The sequence below is a fragment of the Zeus faber genome, assembly GCF_960531495.2.
Source record: "Zeus faber genome assembly, chromosome: 4".
Classification (NCBI taxonomy): Eukaryota; Metazoa; Chordata; class Actinopteri; order Zeiformes; family Zeidae; genus Zeus; species Zeus faber.
In genome coordinates this window covers 21,037,145-21,052,416 of record NC_137191.1, presented here as the reverse complement: position 1 = coordinate 21,052,416, position 15,272 = coordinate 21,037,145, and the positions used below count along the sequence as shown (strand labels likewise).

Sequence of the window (15,272 nt, the reverse complement as noted above, 5' to 3'; positions counted from 1 at the left end):
AGGCGCTTTTCCATATAGGTATAAGGAACGAAAAGAACCTGGAACCTTAGCTGTCTCTGAAAGGGCTATTGATTGCTTTCTCCACCACACCAGGAACCGTGGCGATTGTGTAAATCAGGGGGAGGTGGCCCCAGACATTTGACGATTGATACGACATTTTCAAATGCATACGTGTCGTCGGTCGCTGTATTTCAGGTTCTGGTTTTCCATTTTCTTGTTTAATACAGATATAGTTAGGGGAAATGAGGACTATGAGCAAGGTTGCTCGATAGCCCCATTACAACACATATATATATACACAGATCAGCCACAACATTAAAACCACAAACAAGTGAAGTGAATAAAATTGATCGTTTCGGTGGTGCCTGTCAAGGGGTGGGATATATTAGGCCGCAAGTGAACAGTCAGTTCTTGAAGTTGGTGTGTTGGAAGCAGGCCAAACTGTAGATGACTGGGTCAGAACATCTCCAAAGTGGCAGGTTTTGTGAGGTGTTCCCAGTTTACAGTGGTGAGTACCTACCAAAAGTGGTCTCAGGAAGGAAAACCGGTGAACGGGCGACAGGGTCATGGGTGCCCATAGGCTCATTGATCCACGTGAGGACCGAAGTCTAGCCCGTCTGATCCCATCGCACAAAACAGCTGCTGTAGCACAAGCTGCTGAAAAAGTTAATGCTGCTATGATAGAAAGGTGTCAGAACACACAGTGCATCACAGCTTGCTGTGTATGAGGCTGCATAGCTGCACACGGTCAGAGGGCCCGTGCTGACCCCTGTCCACCACCGAAAGCACCTATAATGGGCACATGAGCATCATAACTGGACCATGGAGCAATGGAAGAAGGTGGCCTGGTCTGATGAATCATGTTTTCTTTTACATCATGTGGATGGTCGGTGTGTGTGCGTCGTTCACCTGAGGAAGAGATGGCACCAGGATGCAGTATGGGAAGAAGGCAAGCCGGTGGAGGCAGTGTGATGCTCTGTTGGCCCCACCTCACAACTTACAGGACTCAAAGGATCTGCTGCTAATTTGCTGATCTGCTGCCAGATACCACCCGTGGAGTCAATGCCTCCACGTGTCAGGGCTGTTTTGGCGCTACGAGGGGGAGCTACACAATATTAGTGGTTATTAGTGGTGGTTTTAATGTTGTGGCTGATTGATGTAGTTATTGCATTTTATTGCAGTAGTATTGACTACAGTACTGAAACACATTCACTCCCATTAAATAGTAGCTCAAAAATCTGTGATCTGCTTCTATGATCTCTTGTCAAGATTATTCAGATTTGAGCTCTGAGATCGCTACAGATGCAGATTATTTCTCTATGTCAATAGTGACCATCCAATTTCTCCACATAACTTAGTGGTGAGTGTGATAGTTGTCTTCAGGGTGGCCGCAGTGGCCTGTGCATAACAAATATGGGTTCATTTCATGTTTTTTTTTTTCCATTTTTTCCCTGTTTTATTCTGATACAACAATCTAATTTTGAGGTAATTTTCAAGGTGTTCCAGGCAAAGAAATTACAAAGCCCTCGTTATTCCATTAACGGAATGGTCACAGTTAGTGCGGAGTAAGAACAGCTAAGAGCAGAAAAACAATACAAATCCTTTGCTGGAAATGCATGTCCTTTCTATTCCTTTTTTCTTTTTTTCTTCCTTTTTAACATATCTTCCTCTCTCTCTCCCCGCTCCTCAAAGTCAATAAAATCGACCTAATAGAAACTTGGTTCCTCTTCCTTCCATCTTGCCTTCTTGACATAATGTTGAACAAATGAATTATTCATTGCCTGGTCGAAGGAGCCAGGTAATTATACATTTATCCCCCAAATAATTCTGCGTTTGTGCTGTGGCAGTGACCTTGCAGTTAGATTTATGCCATTTTGGACCTGCCCTCCATGGCCACTGAGAAAGCAAATGTATTCTCGGTACGTGTAAGGGGGAAAAGATGGATTTAGCTCTTTTTAGAGCATTAAATGTCATGGTCCGTTATTAATTGTGACGTTTATAACTCTATTTTTGAAGCATTTCAGAAGGGGAAAGGGTAGTCACATCCCACACTTAATGTCCCTTTCTTGTACCGAAGATTAAGAAGTAGAATGAACAGTAATTCTTTTTTTTACTTTGTAACAGAAGTTGTGCCACAGTTCGCTGTTTGATGTGTCACCGTGAGTCATTGCCAAAGTAAAGGAATTTTTCTTCTTTGTAGTCTTTACACTTTCATTCTTGTCATCTGATCCCTCCTTGTCTTCACCAATTCCCCATTATCCCTTATACCGTTTCCCCATCACTCCTTTCCATCCTTACCTTCGTCCTTTACCTAAATTCTCCTCTCTGCTTGTTTCCTGTATTTTCCCCATCCTCTTGCTACCCCCTCCCCTCCCCCTCCACTTCCTCTCTGTCTCTCTCTTTCTCTCTCTCCTTGCCAATCACATTTCATTCCTCCATCCCCCTCTCCACCTCCACGGCTCCCCCGCAGGCCATCATGGCTCAGCTGCCGCAGGAGGAGAAAGCCAAGATCGCCGAGCAGGTGGAGAGCTTCCGACAGGAGAAGTGCAAGCTGGACGCCGAGGTGGCCAAGTGGGACGACAACGGCAATGACATCATCGTGCTGGCCAAGCAGATGTGCATGATCATGATGGAGATGACAGATTTCACCAGGTAAAACCTGGCCTCGAATAAGCCTTAACTTCTGGTTCTGAGCGAGGGGGTCATGAGCTCATGGTGGAATACTGTTATTGTCACTGTGTTTAAATAGTTTGGTTGGCATAACCTAGCTCAGAAAAACAATTCAGAATTTTTTTTTTCTTATATGAAATGTAAACTTTGGTATGTTTGGATAATGACCAGCTCCACACTAGTGATACAAGACTAGCGAACGATTTGTTCCTAGTGAACGCATCTTTTAAATGACTCGGAAGTTGGGAGTCAGCCCGCCTGCAGCCGGACACAGGCATAATTCATACTTGAATGTGACTGATTTACTTTGCATTTCACCAAAATAAATCACTTTGCCGGAATTGGCAAATTCTTGTGAGAATTCTATCCACAACTCAGAACGCAACCGACTTTTCTGACTCTCGTTACCCCAACTGAATCAAAGTGATCGAACTAATCTCTTTACAGAGTCACTTGCAAAGAGCCGAAATTTCTGGATCACCACTCCACACACAGCATGGCTTTTGTGACAAACTACCTTAATTTGGATCGGACCGAATGGCTTTGGCTTTGACTCCAAGGTTAAAAACAGTGGTTGATCCACAGTGTTTCTACTTTATGGTGCTGGTGCTTCCTGAAAGCCACCAGCTTCCCTCTCAATCTCCTCCATCTGGACTGGTGCGCATCTGGGTTTACACCCAGGCTTTGGCGACTGTTCTCCAGCCAACTCAGGGACATGGGATCCAGTCCATAAATACAGAGCAACAGAGAAAAACAAATGGAATACGCAGCAACCTTAAGGCATAAGTGATTGTTGTCGCAGCGACAGTGACTGGGCACTTATTTGTTGGCAGTGATAAACTGGCATGGTTGGGAATCCACTGCAAGAGCTGCCTCACTAAGCAGACTGGGAACAGATGAAACATCTCACGTGGACAATTTGCACACAGACGTTTAGGCACAAAGGCTTATTTCAGAGTGGCATACAGTAGGATGTTAGCGTACATTGTTTTTTATTTACATTACATGTACATTGCATTACATTTCTTCCATAGTTATACCTCTGCCTGTGTCGTGCTTTTAATTTTTCTTCTGAAAACAAACTGGTGTTGTTGCTTTTAACTGCATACCTGTTGGTTGCAGGTTCTATACCACCTGTTTTACAGAAGTAGTCATAGGTAGTTCTTGATAGTACGTAAAAAATCATGTGTCAGAGTAGTTTTCTGTTACTGTAATGGACGTAAACCGTATGTAGTTGGTGTTCAGATTCTCACACAGATGCATGTATTGATTGGATGTGTACGGATCACGCTCTGAGTAAATGGTGTTTACGCACTATTTGTGGCAAAGGTCAAATCATTAATGTTTCTATTCATGAGGCACAACTCTTTAAAGTTGAAGATTTCATGCACATGCGGGCTTGCCGTTGAATAGCGGCCATGTTGTTGAAAAGGTGTTGATTTAATGTCCAGGGATCAAACAACATAGGATATTCGTGTGCTTGTGTCTGGCGGAGTTGAAATGAACCCAAAGGGTTGATCAAGTGCATTCATTAATGTTCAGTTCGGCTCAGTTTCCCCAACAACCAGCGGACCGCAGTGTTCTCATAAATTAGGTTCTACTCTATCTGTCTTTTGCAACTGGCTCTTCCCTCAACTCTCTCTTCCTCTTTCCCTCCTGTGTTTTCTTGCTCCTGGCCACCACTCGGGCGCCCTCCCCAGGGGCAAAGGCCCCCTGAAGAACTCTTCGGATGTCATCAACGCTGCGAAAAAAATTGCTGAGGCAGGCTCCAGGATGGACAAATTGGCACGAGCCGTAGCAGATCAGGTAACTTTGCTAAGGCATTTGCCTTCTCTGTCTTTGCGTTTATCCCCCTCTATGTCTTTGAAACCGCTTGTGAGAGTGTTGTCTTGCCGCAACTGTGGACAATGAGGTTCTCAATGCGGGCATTGACGGGCGCAGCTGGAGTGTTCGGCCATCTTTGCCACGTGGCTGCATCCCCGCGGCGGGGCGGACATCGAGAGAGCGCGGGAGCAGAACCGAGTTGTGTCTCTGATATAATTAGCTCCCGACCGAAGTGTTGCATTCATTATCAGATGAGTACCTCTAAAATGAGCTGACAGACCACTTTCAATATCTAATCAATCAGTGCTGTGCCTCGGGAAGATAGCAGCTAAATAGAGCAGGTATGTCTGTGTGTGAGGGGTATTTAGGAATCCCAAACACGCTGAAGGTAATGCGTGTTGTTCTTCATTTCATCTATCGCTAATAAGCTGTGAGAGTTAACCTCATGGACATAAGATATTGCTTCATTAAGGCTGCCAGTTGTCATTGTCTGTTGCTGCTGCTAGGTAGAGATACTCTCAGAATCTTATCCTGGCCTTGCCATTTTGCTTGAGGTCACATAAGATGAATTATGTCATGATATGTCCACGACCAGCGTTGCCTTGAAATAAAAGTTCAAATTACAAGAACAGTTTGTTCCATGGTACAAGATCTATTTGCCATTCATTACATGAAGGCATGAAATTTACGTAAATGCCTACCTTGGAGAGCAAGTGGAACATAAAGAAACTATAACATAACAATTAGTAAGTGCACATAGTCCATATGTAGTGAGTGCACATAGTCTTTACATTGTAAGTGCACATAGTCTATACATTGTAAGTGCACATAGTCTATACATTGTAAGTGCACATAGTCTATACATTGTAAGTGCACATAGTCTATACATTGTAAGTGCACATAGTCTATACATTGTTAGTGCACATAGTCTATACATTGTAAGTGCACATAGTCTATACATTGTAAGTGCACATAGTCTATACATTGTAAGTGCACATAGTCTATACATTGTAAGTGCACATTGGGCTTGGTTGACCGTAGCGACATTGGCTGTCCTTATTTTACTTATTAAAATCCACCAGATGATGACTCTTTAGCAAAACCATTGAAGCTACAAGTCCACAAAGAGCCTCGATGTTGAATTGATCATATTTCCAATGTGACCGTGGCATTAGCCTGACTTGAAAAATGTGTATATATCCCTCGAAATGGAGGGAACAGGTGGCCTGCCATTTTTAATTCTCACATTAAACACGTTGTTTCAGTTGAATATTCACTGCCTTCTGCCGCCCTCTCAGGCTCCAGTTGAGAAAGAAATGCATCCAAATAAATTATCGAAGACCCCCCCCCCCCCCCTTTTTTTTAAATTTCCTTTCCACCATGTTTTTATTATAAAGCCGGTTATCAAGCTATGTTGGAGCTCAGAGATGCATCCTATAAATGGAAGTGGGGTGGTATATTTTTTAAATGTTTAAAGTTTGCTTTCACTGGGCTTTTTTCGTTTTTTATTGAATCAGACTCAGAATACAGAGGGTTGTTCTGTTTTTGTTTTTCTCCTTTCTTTCTTTTTTTGTGTCCCTCCTTGCCCCCCAATGATGACACGGACAAGTATTTTGCATTCACAACATGTGCAAGCACTAAAGTAGCTGTGTGTGTGTGTGTGTGTGTGTGTGTGTGTGTGTGTGTGTGTGTGTGTGTGTGTGTGTGTGTGTGTGTGTGTGTGTGTGTGTGTGTGTGTGCGTGATGCCCGGATGGCTTGTGTGCTCTTTTAATACTCTTCGTAATCACACAACTCGATACAGAAGGATCCCTGAGGGCTTCACTGCAGCGTGGCCATTTTCTTTTCCCTTTATTTCTTCCTCTCATTTTTTCATTATACATTTTTCTCTCCAACAGTGGATGGTGGTAGGTAGGCAATTGGCAGGACAATGAAAATCAACATTACCATTCATATAATCTCTGAAATGAAGATATTGTCATATTATATGGCAATGCCTATTTTTGTTGTTTAAATTATTGCTCGTTGGTGATATGAGCTGAAAGTGGTAACCCCAAAAAATGTGTATTTGTGCTAAAAAATAATATACATTACAAATACAATGTATTATTATTATTATTTTTATTATTATTATTATTATTATTATTATTAATAATAATAATAATAATGATTAATAATAATAACATATAAATTATAATAATATAATAGTAAAACGTTTTTGTAAAATATATTGTATCCATAACAACTGGATCAATCAAGAAAACAAGCTATCTATGGCCCTAAATTGTTAAATTTTATTATATTTATTTTATTTTATTAGTAGTGTTAGTGTTCTAGTAGAACACTACTGAGCAGCCTTTCATTTTTCCCGTTTTGATAATAAAAATAAACAGTGTTTGACATCCTGTGACCTTTTATGGAAGTCCTGCACTTCTTAACGTTTGGAAGCTTCCCATTGGAAGTGCAACAAAATGCAATAAAATGACAAAAGCCAAAAAAAAACACTAAACAAAATAATTAACATCGGGACGATGGTAGAGTTGTTTTTAATCAGAAATCATATTGCCATGTTGCATATTGCCTCGGTTGAAGCCACACCTCTCTCGCTAATAGGTTTAGCTCAGCTTCTGAGGTGGTACTTTGTGTTTTGACAGAGTTATCCATTAGCAGTGTGTTCTCCACTTTTAGGCCCAATTATGCAACAGCAAAAACAAAACAAAAAATGGCTTTGTTGTGTCGCCGAGCAGGGAAATGGGCGACCCGAGGCCACCCGGAAAGAAGTTTGGAAAGCGCCGCACAAATTCATGGATTCTGTCAAAATGGGGAGGGGGTTAGAGGGTGGGGTTAAGGGGGTCCTCGCGAGCTAATGGGCCATGCTGTTTATTTACAACAGCAGGGAATCTGCAAAGGAAATGGACGATGAGTCAACTCTGGAAAAAGGGAACGACCGCGTCACAGGTATGCCTGCGTCGAGCTAGCAAGGCGGGGTCATAGGTATGTGTATTTGTGCGTCTATGGCCGTGTGTGTTTGTGTAGCAGTCTGGACTGTGATGCTCGCCAGCAGTGGAAGCGCAGTGCTACAGCCCCTGACAGCCACTCAGGGACGCTCACACAGTGTGTTAGAAGCAGTGTTTGGTGTGTGGGCGGCCGCTGCATTGTTTTATGCCGTTGTATCCTCTGGGTTCCAGGGCTGACAGCGGCCATGGCTGCTAACATTCCTTTATTCCTTTAAATTGCTTTTTTTTTTCTGCTGCCCGTCCCTACGGACATTTCACGGCACGGTGGTGTGTGAAGCCTGTTTGATACGTCCACATGGACAGTCAGGTCCACGTGGATTTGCATACATGACGCCACAGTGGACCTAGTGGTGGACCCATCTGGAAACCCTGAGTATAAAGCCGCCTTCACGCTGTCTGAACGTCCTCCCCGTGGTGGCTATTGTTGATTTAGTGCATTTTTACATATTTTGCATCGCAAAAAATGGGAGAGTTCGGTCTCTGGTCTCCCCTGGCCTTGTGTCCAGTACATGTATCGTCAGCCGGACATTTACCATTTTTAATCAATATAAAATAATCGAAAATTTTCTTTATAGCGTTCACAAAGGGTGCACAAATTCATTGATATAAAAAAAGAGATTTAGTTTGAGCCCATTTCCAATGATGCGAGCTTGCCATACTCGGCAACAGTGTCTTTGTGGTGTTGTTACCGAAATATGTCGCTAGAGTTATGATAGCTTTTCGCCTCCCGCTTTGCACTCTCCATAAGAAATGAATGACACTTCCGGTGCGTTGGATATGGATTCAGTGTAAATCCCTCTAAAGTCCGCTGCGCCATTTTTAGTGTCCGTTTACAGACCAGCCGTTTCCAACTGATCAAAAAGGCTCCCATTATTGCCATCTTTCAAAGGCAAGAGTCAGCGTACACAAAGTGTCTGGCTGCGTAGGTGTCTCTGAAAGCCCCTCAGATCTGCTCACTATGTGCGAGTGCTGAAGATGAGTACTTGCGGTCGATCGATACTTGCTGCCTTAGCACAGGAAGACTCCCCTTACATAGCAGAATTGGCCAGAAGAAACTAAGGGCAATTAAACAGACAAAGGAATGAATGGGCGGGGAGCCGTGAAAGGTCTCCCTCCCATGGAGGAGGGATGGAGGGATGGTGGGATGGGATAGCGGTTGTATTCTGGATGGGATGGCTACCTTTTGAACTGACCAGTGGTTTCCAGTCAAACCCCCCCTCAAGACAAGGACGATCTGCACTCTGTGAATGTCCCAGTTAGAACCATTTAATATTAATGACCAGAAGAGATGGGAGGTGTTGGTGCAAAATGATGCGCCAAGCGTTGGAGCAGCCGATGCAGAGGTTTCAGGTTTTTTTCCTCCGTTTTTTCTTTAACGCAGCGCGAACCTGAGTGGGACATAACTGTCTGCTGGAAGACAACCAGCAGACATAAAGAAAGGGCAAACTTTGAAAGCAGAAAGAGCAGAAGACGCCTTTCTCTTATCCCCTAGGGTTCTGTTTCTCTCTCTGTTTCTGCACCGTGTGATGACTTTTCTCAGGGTTTTTAGACACGGAAAGGCCAAGGGTACAACGTGTCGGCAGCACAATTTCTGCTACCGGGAAATGAGTTCTGCTTTCTGTACAGCGCTAAACAACCACCTTGCATGCTACAGTAACATTCTGTAAAACATAGTCCGCAGAGATGTAAAAATACATCTATTATAATTATTTATGAAAACAAATGAGCAATGAATATTCATGAAGTTCCTTCTCGGTTTCACAAGTTGAACATGCGACTAAAAACAATAAAATCAGTGAACACAGTGTGTCCCCTGTAAAAGTGCAAATTGATTGGATCAGGACGAACACAGGTTTCCTGTAAATAGCATGGTCTCTTGACCCGTGGCTCTCAATGTGGGGTCCGGGGACCCCCAGGAGATCCTTCAAGACATTCCTCACAAAATGATTGCTAATTATACTTCAGATATTATAGGATGTACAATAATGGCCGTTTTGATCCTAGTCTCACTTATCTCCCTGACTACAGCACAGACAGGTGTGGAGCTTTGGACTAAGACATTGCCGGCAATAAAAATCTTCTCCGATTGGTGTCCGAGAGACTAAACCTCATCAAATGCGGTGTGCTGCCGAATGTGCTTTAGGCCATCTCTGTAGACGCTCCATAAACCATTTTCTCACCATACCATGATGGTCAACTCTTGTGTTTTTATTTCCTCACTCCACACAGCGAGGTGTATTGTTTTTTCTCTTGACCAGTGTCTCTCTCTCTCTCTCTCTCTCTCTCTCTCTGCCACCTGTCTGTCCCCCCCAGTGTCCTGACTCGGCCTGCAAGCAGGACCTGCTGGCCTACCTGCAGAGAATCGCCCTCTACTGCCACCAACTCAACATCTGCAGCAAGGTCAAGGCCGAGGTGCAGAACCTGGGAGGGGAACTCATCGTATCCGGGGTAAGTGGCACTGGAGGCGACCCTCGAGTCCGGCGTTTTCTAGACAGGAAGTTTGACTGGAAATTGGTGTGAACCTTTGACCTCCCCACAACTGCATTTCCATTGGTGGAATTTCAAAACTACCAAGGCATGGTTCGGGGAAATTCACAGTCGACCGCCTACAGCGCCACGTGGGGGCAATTATCGTCATGTTTTCATGTTGAATTAACTCTGAGACTTGAAATTGGTCAGGTAGCCTTCGAACGATCGATCATGTCAACAGTCAACAAGCAAATACACAAGCAGTCATTGCTGACAGCGCATTTTACTATTGGCAAATGGCAGCATCCACACCTAAGCCAACTAGTCTTTTGGTAAAATGTTAAGGATATTAAATATTCAGGAAGTCTACATTAAGGAACAGATTTAAAAAAAGCCTTCCTCTTGACCGCGTTCATTGAAGTTAAATACAAGTTGAACGCAGCGATTTCACAGCGATGCCGTTCTGCACCTCGTCCACTGAATCCCACAGCGGCTTTAATTCCATCCCTTCCAATAAACATTCCGTCGAATTTAGATCCTATTTTCAGATTTTCAGACAAGCAAACCGTTAGATACAGCTTCGAAAGACTCCCGGTGGGCAGTTGGTTGCTCAATATCATATTTCTTGATGGAAACGTGTTTGGGCAGAGTGGCTGGTGGATCGCTCTATGAAGAGGCTTCCTTTCTCGAAGACGGCGGTACGTTATACCATGCAAACACGGTCCACCAATCAGAAGACAAACAGCTTCTCCAGATGCTTCCGCGTCAGAGAAACACAAAGCCGCATCCCCCTCGATGAGAGGGCCTTTCAAAAAGACGATCACGTGACGAACCCAAACTTCGCTGGGGTTCGTGCTGCGTTCTCCCTCGATCTGCTGGGACTCGGTTGCGGTTTATTTAAGTCCTGCCTTTCAGGTCCGCGCGCCCCGCTGAGATGTTAACCTTTTCCTGGTGGCCAGCTGGAGTCCACACTCATTAAATCTTAGCAGTTGACTTGTCCCAGCGAGCCGCCAACCCCTTTAAATGTCAGCCAAACAAAACAAACGGGCGGAGGACGAGGTACACCTGAACCCCCGCCGCCGCCGCCGCTAATTATGAAGCGCTAAAAAGAGGGGGTGCCGCGGAGCGCGGCTCGTGCGGTTTTTGTTTTTCGACCCCTTGATTGTCCGTCGCCTCCTGTTGTCCCATTTTGGACATCCTGTCCAAAAGAGACACCTCTCTGTTCTCTGGGACCCCCCTAACAGCTGGAGGGAAAACAAAAGAGACGGAGCGGTGAACGTGTCACATTTCAGTGCTGTCCTGGTGGTGTAATGCGGCTGGTCATGGGTTTGCACAAGTGGATGTGATGAAGCCTGAACGGAGATTTCCTGGTTCGCCAAACAGGTGTTTACAAAGATGGCGCGGCAATTAGCGGCTAGAGCTAGTGCTGTTATCCTGCATTAGCGCTGTGGGGTCTGGCATCTCACAGCCACAATGTCAGGTCTGACCTGACACAGAGTCCCCCCCCCCCCCCCCCACACACCCCCTCCTCCGCTCTCTTTGTCCCCTCCACCTCCCCTCTCTTTGTCCCCTCCACCTACCCTCTCTTTGTTCCCTCCACCCCCCACCCACCCACCTCTCTCTCTCTCTCTCCCCTCAACCTCCCCCCCCCCTCTCTCTCCCCTCCACCTCCCCTCTCTCTCTCCCCTCCACCCCCCTTGGGGCTGCAGACTAACTTCTTCCATGTAGCACCGCTTCCCTACAAAGAGTTTGGGAGCACCACTGCAATCGACATGCAGCCCAACACATTCATATTCTTCCATCTAAACGGTGTTAATGATAAATGCTTTGGTAATAAATAGACAGTTTACAAAAAACAATGTGCTGTTTTATTTTAAAGGAACAAGTCACAAAGTGAAGTCGTGCTTGAACAGAAAAAAATCGTTAAGTTAAATAATGCTTTTTCAAAACATAGATACCAAATAAAACAAAATGAGGGATGTGGTCAGAACATAACTGCCATTAATAACCGTCACCTCAGCTGTCTCGCGCGCGCGCGCACACACACACACACACATTATTTATGTTAAAAATGTTGCTCTGATACGGCCACCTACATCCTCTTTGTGCGTGCAAGTGAATGAGCTTTGTCCATGCACCACTCTGTGCGCTCAGGGACGACTTTATGCTCATTGAATTAAGAAAAGGTTAAGAAAAAGCAAACCAACAGGCAAGCAGTGTTGTGGCGGAGGACTCCACGGGTGTTGCGGGCTCTGCCAGCAGCGCACGGCCAGCGCGTCGCAGCCCGACGTTTTTCTTGTCCAGTTTTTGGGGGCGCTTTCTTAAACATCACAGCAAAAGATAATGAGCAGCAGAGCAAAATAAAAACGGACCAAGTCGTGTTATTTTCCCAAAGAAAGGAGCCGTCTCACCCCCCCGTCTGAGGGGGAGGCGGCAGGGGGGGGGGGGGGTGGGGGGCACAATTGAACTGTTGAAATTTCCCACTTTGACTCAACATCCAATAATAACACAGCCCTGAAGCTGGTGAAGTTGTAACATTTACATTTTTTAATAAATTCGAATATATTCAAACGTACGTGTTTTTTTTAAGAAGGAATATTCGAATGTGACGTGCCAATGGCAGCCCTGACGCACACACGCTCGCAAACTCTCGCTCGCTCCTAATGTTTGACGTGACGCACCACGATGATTAAAAACAGAAATAGAAAGGCGCTCTGCATGTTTGGAGGTCGCAGTGGTGCTCCCACTTCTAACATTTAGCACAACTGTCTCCAAAAATGGTCGATAAATGCGACTAAACGGTGGTGTTCTGGAGCCCTCTCTCTCTCTCTCTCTGTCCCCTCCACCCCCCTCCTCTCTCTCTCTCTCTCTCTCTCCCTCCCCTCCGCTCCCCCTCTTCTCTCTCCCCTACCCTCCCCCTCCTCTCTCTCTCTCTCTCTCTCTCTCTCTCTCCCACTACTCTCTGTCTCTCCCCTCCACCCCCCTCCTCTCTCTCTTTCTCCCCCCTCACTCCCTGCCCACTCTTATCTTCTATCTATATTCTATTCTTATATTCTATTCTTATTCTTATCTTCCTCCCTCTCTCCTCCTCTCTCACTTCCTCAGGCACGTGTTCTGTTGAACACAAGATGGCTCTTTACTGCTGCATTATTCACGATGATTATTGATTTATTGTATGGTGCCTGTGTTTCATTTTCAATTTCAAGAGCCTTAAAGAGCATGTTTTGCTTTTGCCTCTGAAGATTTTTTTCTTTTGTTTTGTTTTCTGTAAACATGCAAAATGTAATAAAAAAAAGTTGATTCTAAATATTTTATTTGTCTACCCCCCCCAACACCCTCCCCCAGTTGGACAGTGCCACCTCCCTGATCCAGGCAGCCAAGAACCTGATGAACGCCGTGGTGCTGACGGTGAAGGCGTCCTACGTGGCGTCCACCAAGTACCAGAAGGTTTACGGCACGGCGGCCGTCAACTCACCGGTGGTGTCCTGGCGCATGAAGGCGCCCGAGAAGAAGCCCCTGGTGAAGCGCGAGAAGCCCGAGGAGTGCCAGACCCGGGTGCGGCGGGGCTCCCAGAAGAAGCACATCTCCCCTGTCCAGGCCCTCAGCGAGTTCAAGGCCATGGACTCCTTCTAGAGGCGACACAGAGCCGGAAAAAGCAACACAAAACGGCAAGAAGAAGCAAAGAAAAAGTGAAAGAAAAGTCCCCCTTTTTACGTTGTGTTTACCCATCTATGTTTGCCCCCCCCCCCCGCGGGTGTGGGGTGTCTCCTCAGGAGGACTCTGGTGCCTGTGAACCCACCACACCACGGACCCCCCCCGCCCCCCTCCCCAAAAACAGCACTGACGGCCAACACTTATTTATTGTTCTTATTGTAGCTTAACATGTGACAGCCAAAATGTGTGACACTATAAACAGGAACTACTTTGGGAGGGAATGGGTTAAAAAAATAAATATGTTGAAAATATAATGGAAGGTACGAAAAGACCGCCCACAGTGGCCTGGAAGGGCGGTCAGTATTCTCGCTATATCATTACCGTGCTATGGACTTGACTTCTTGAACACACCTTTAGTGGACTGGAGGGGTCGTATAGATGCTATGCTCCCTGCTGGTATCCCCCCCCCCCCCCCCCCCCCCATTTTGAATGTTAACTTGTAGTTGCTAGGATTAACCTATGTTAAAAACAAAAAAAACCTGGAAACATCGGTATCCAAGTCTTTTTTTTTTTTTTTTTTTTTTTTCCCGCTGCTAATGATAGCGATGATGAAAAGAATCCATAGGGTGTTTTCCTCCCCCCAAAGCACACTTATGGGCCTATTGTATTGCCTTTTTAAAAAAAAAATATCAATTTATTTAATGATTACATTACTAACTATGGCGACCTTGGTTGGATGTTGTGTAGCGTGTAATTCTAGACACGGAGAGGTTTGACTACTTGTGGTTTGCTCAGAAGGTAGAATACCTGCGTACAAGTTCCTTTATATTCACCCTTCTCTAATAAATCTCTCAACTTGACCCTGAAAGCTGCTTGGCCTTCTCCTTAATGTCTCGCTGTTGTTGTGTTGCTCATTAGCTTTTCATTGGACTGGAGTCAAGTCCCACCACCGGCACCTGGAATCTCGTCAAGTCAAGTCAAGTCAAGTTTATTTCTTTAGCCCTTAATGCCGGGTCTCAAAGGGCTTCCCCCAGCTTCCACCCCTAGCTTTAACCTCCACCCAGGTAAGGAAGAGAGAAACCTAGAACCCACTCCTGAAAAGGCCCCAAAATACTTACAACCAAGTTCTGGACTTTTTCCCTCCAAGATCGAATTGAGATCTGTTTAGCCGACCCACTCTGTACTCATTCTAAAGTGAAATAACTGTAGTTTGATACGTTTGATTTGGTAATACTTCACTCTGACTGGACAGAAGCCAGAGGCGACAGGCAATATTTTCCGCGGCGTCACCTTCAAGGCACCTCTTGTCCAATAAACGGTTAAAGCGTCTGTCATCTTGGAAAGGCTGTAACATTAACTGCTGACCCGAAGTGGAGCGGTCTAAGCCAATATTGAACACACAAGTCCTCGTCAATCTCTTGTTAAGCCCTGCTGGGCGGCGGGGCAAAGAGGGGGACGAATGCAAGACGGAGAAGAAGGAAAAGAAGAGGCTGGGTCACTGGGCATCAACAAGAGGCCAGAACATCAGCGGTCAACACACACAGACGCCCTAAGACGTGCTGGGCTCAAGAAGTAGAATAATAAGACCATGCGGAGCCAAAATAGGTCAGGATAGATACCTTCTTCACCCTGTAAAATTT

General features: G+C 45.3%; 1 protein-coding gene across 1 annotated transcript in view; it reads left to right on the top strand.

Annotated features, from left to right (window-relative positions):
* Positions 1-14,377, top strand: part of ctnna2 (catenin (cadherin-associated protein), alpha 2) — a 376,545-nt gene extending 362,168 nt beyond the window's left edge. The window contains exons 15-18 of the mRNA XM_079999605.1: positions 2,471-2,652; positions 4,371-4,476; positions 9,823-9,957; positions 13,324-14,377. Coding sequence (XP_079855731.1) covers positions 2,471-2,652; positions 4,371-4,476; positions 9,823-9,957; positions 13,324-13,611 — 711 coding nt within the window. The 3' untranslated portion in view covers positions 13,612-14,377. The remainder of the gene's footprint in view (positions 1-2,470; positions 2,653-4,370; positions 4,477-9,822; positions 9,958-13,323) is intronic.
* The last annotated feature ends 895 nt before the right edge of the window (positions 14,378-15,272 follow it).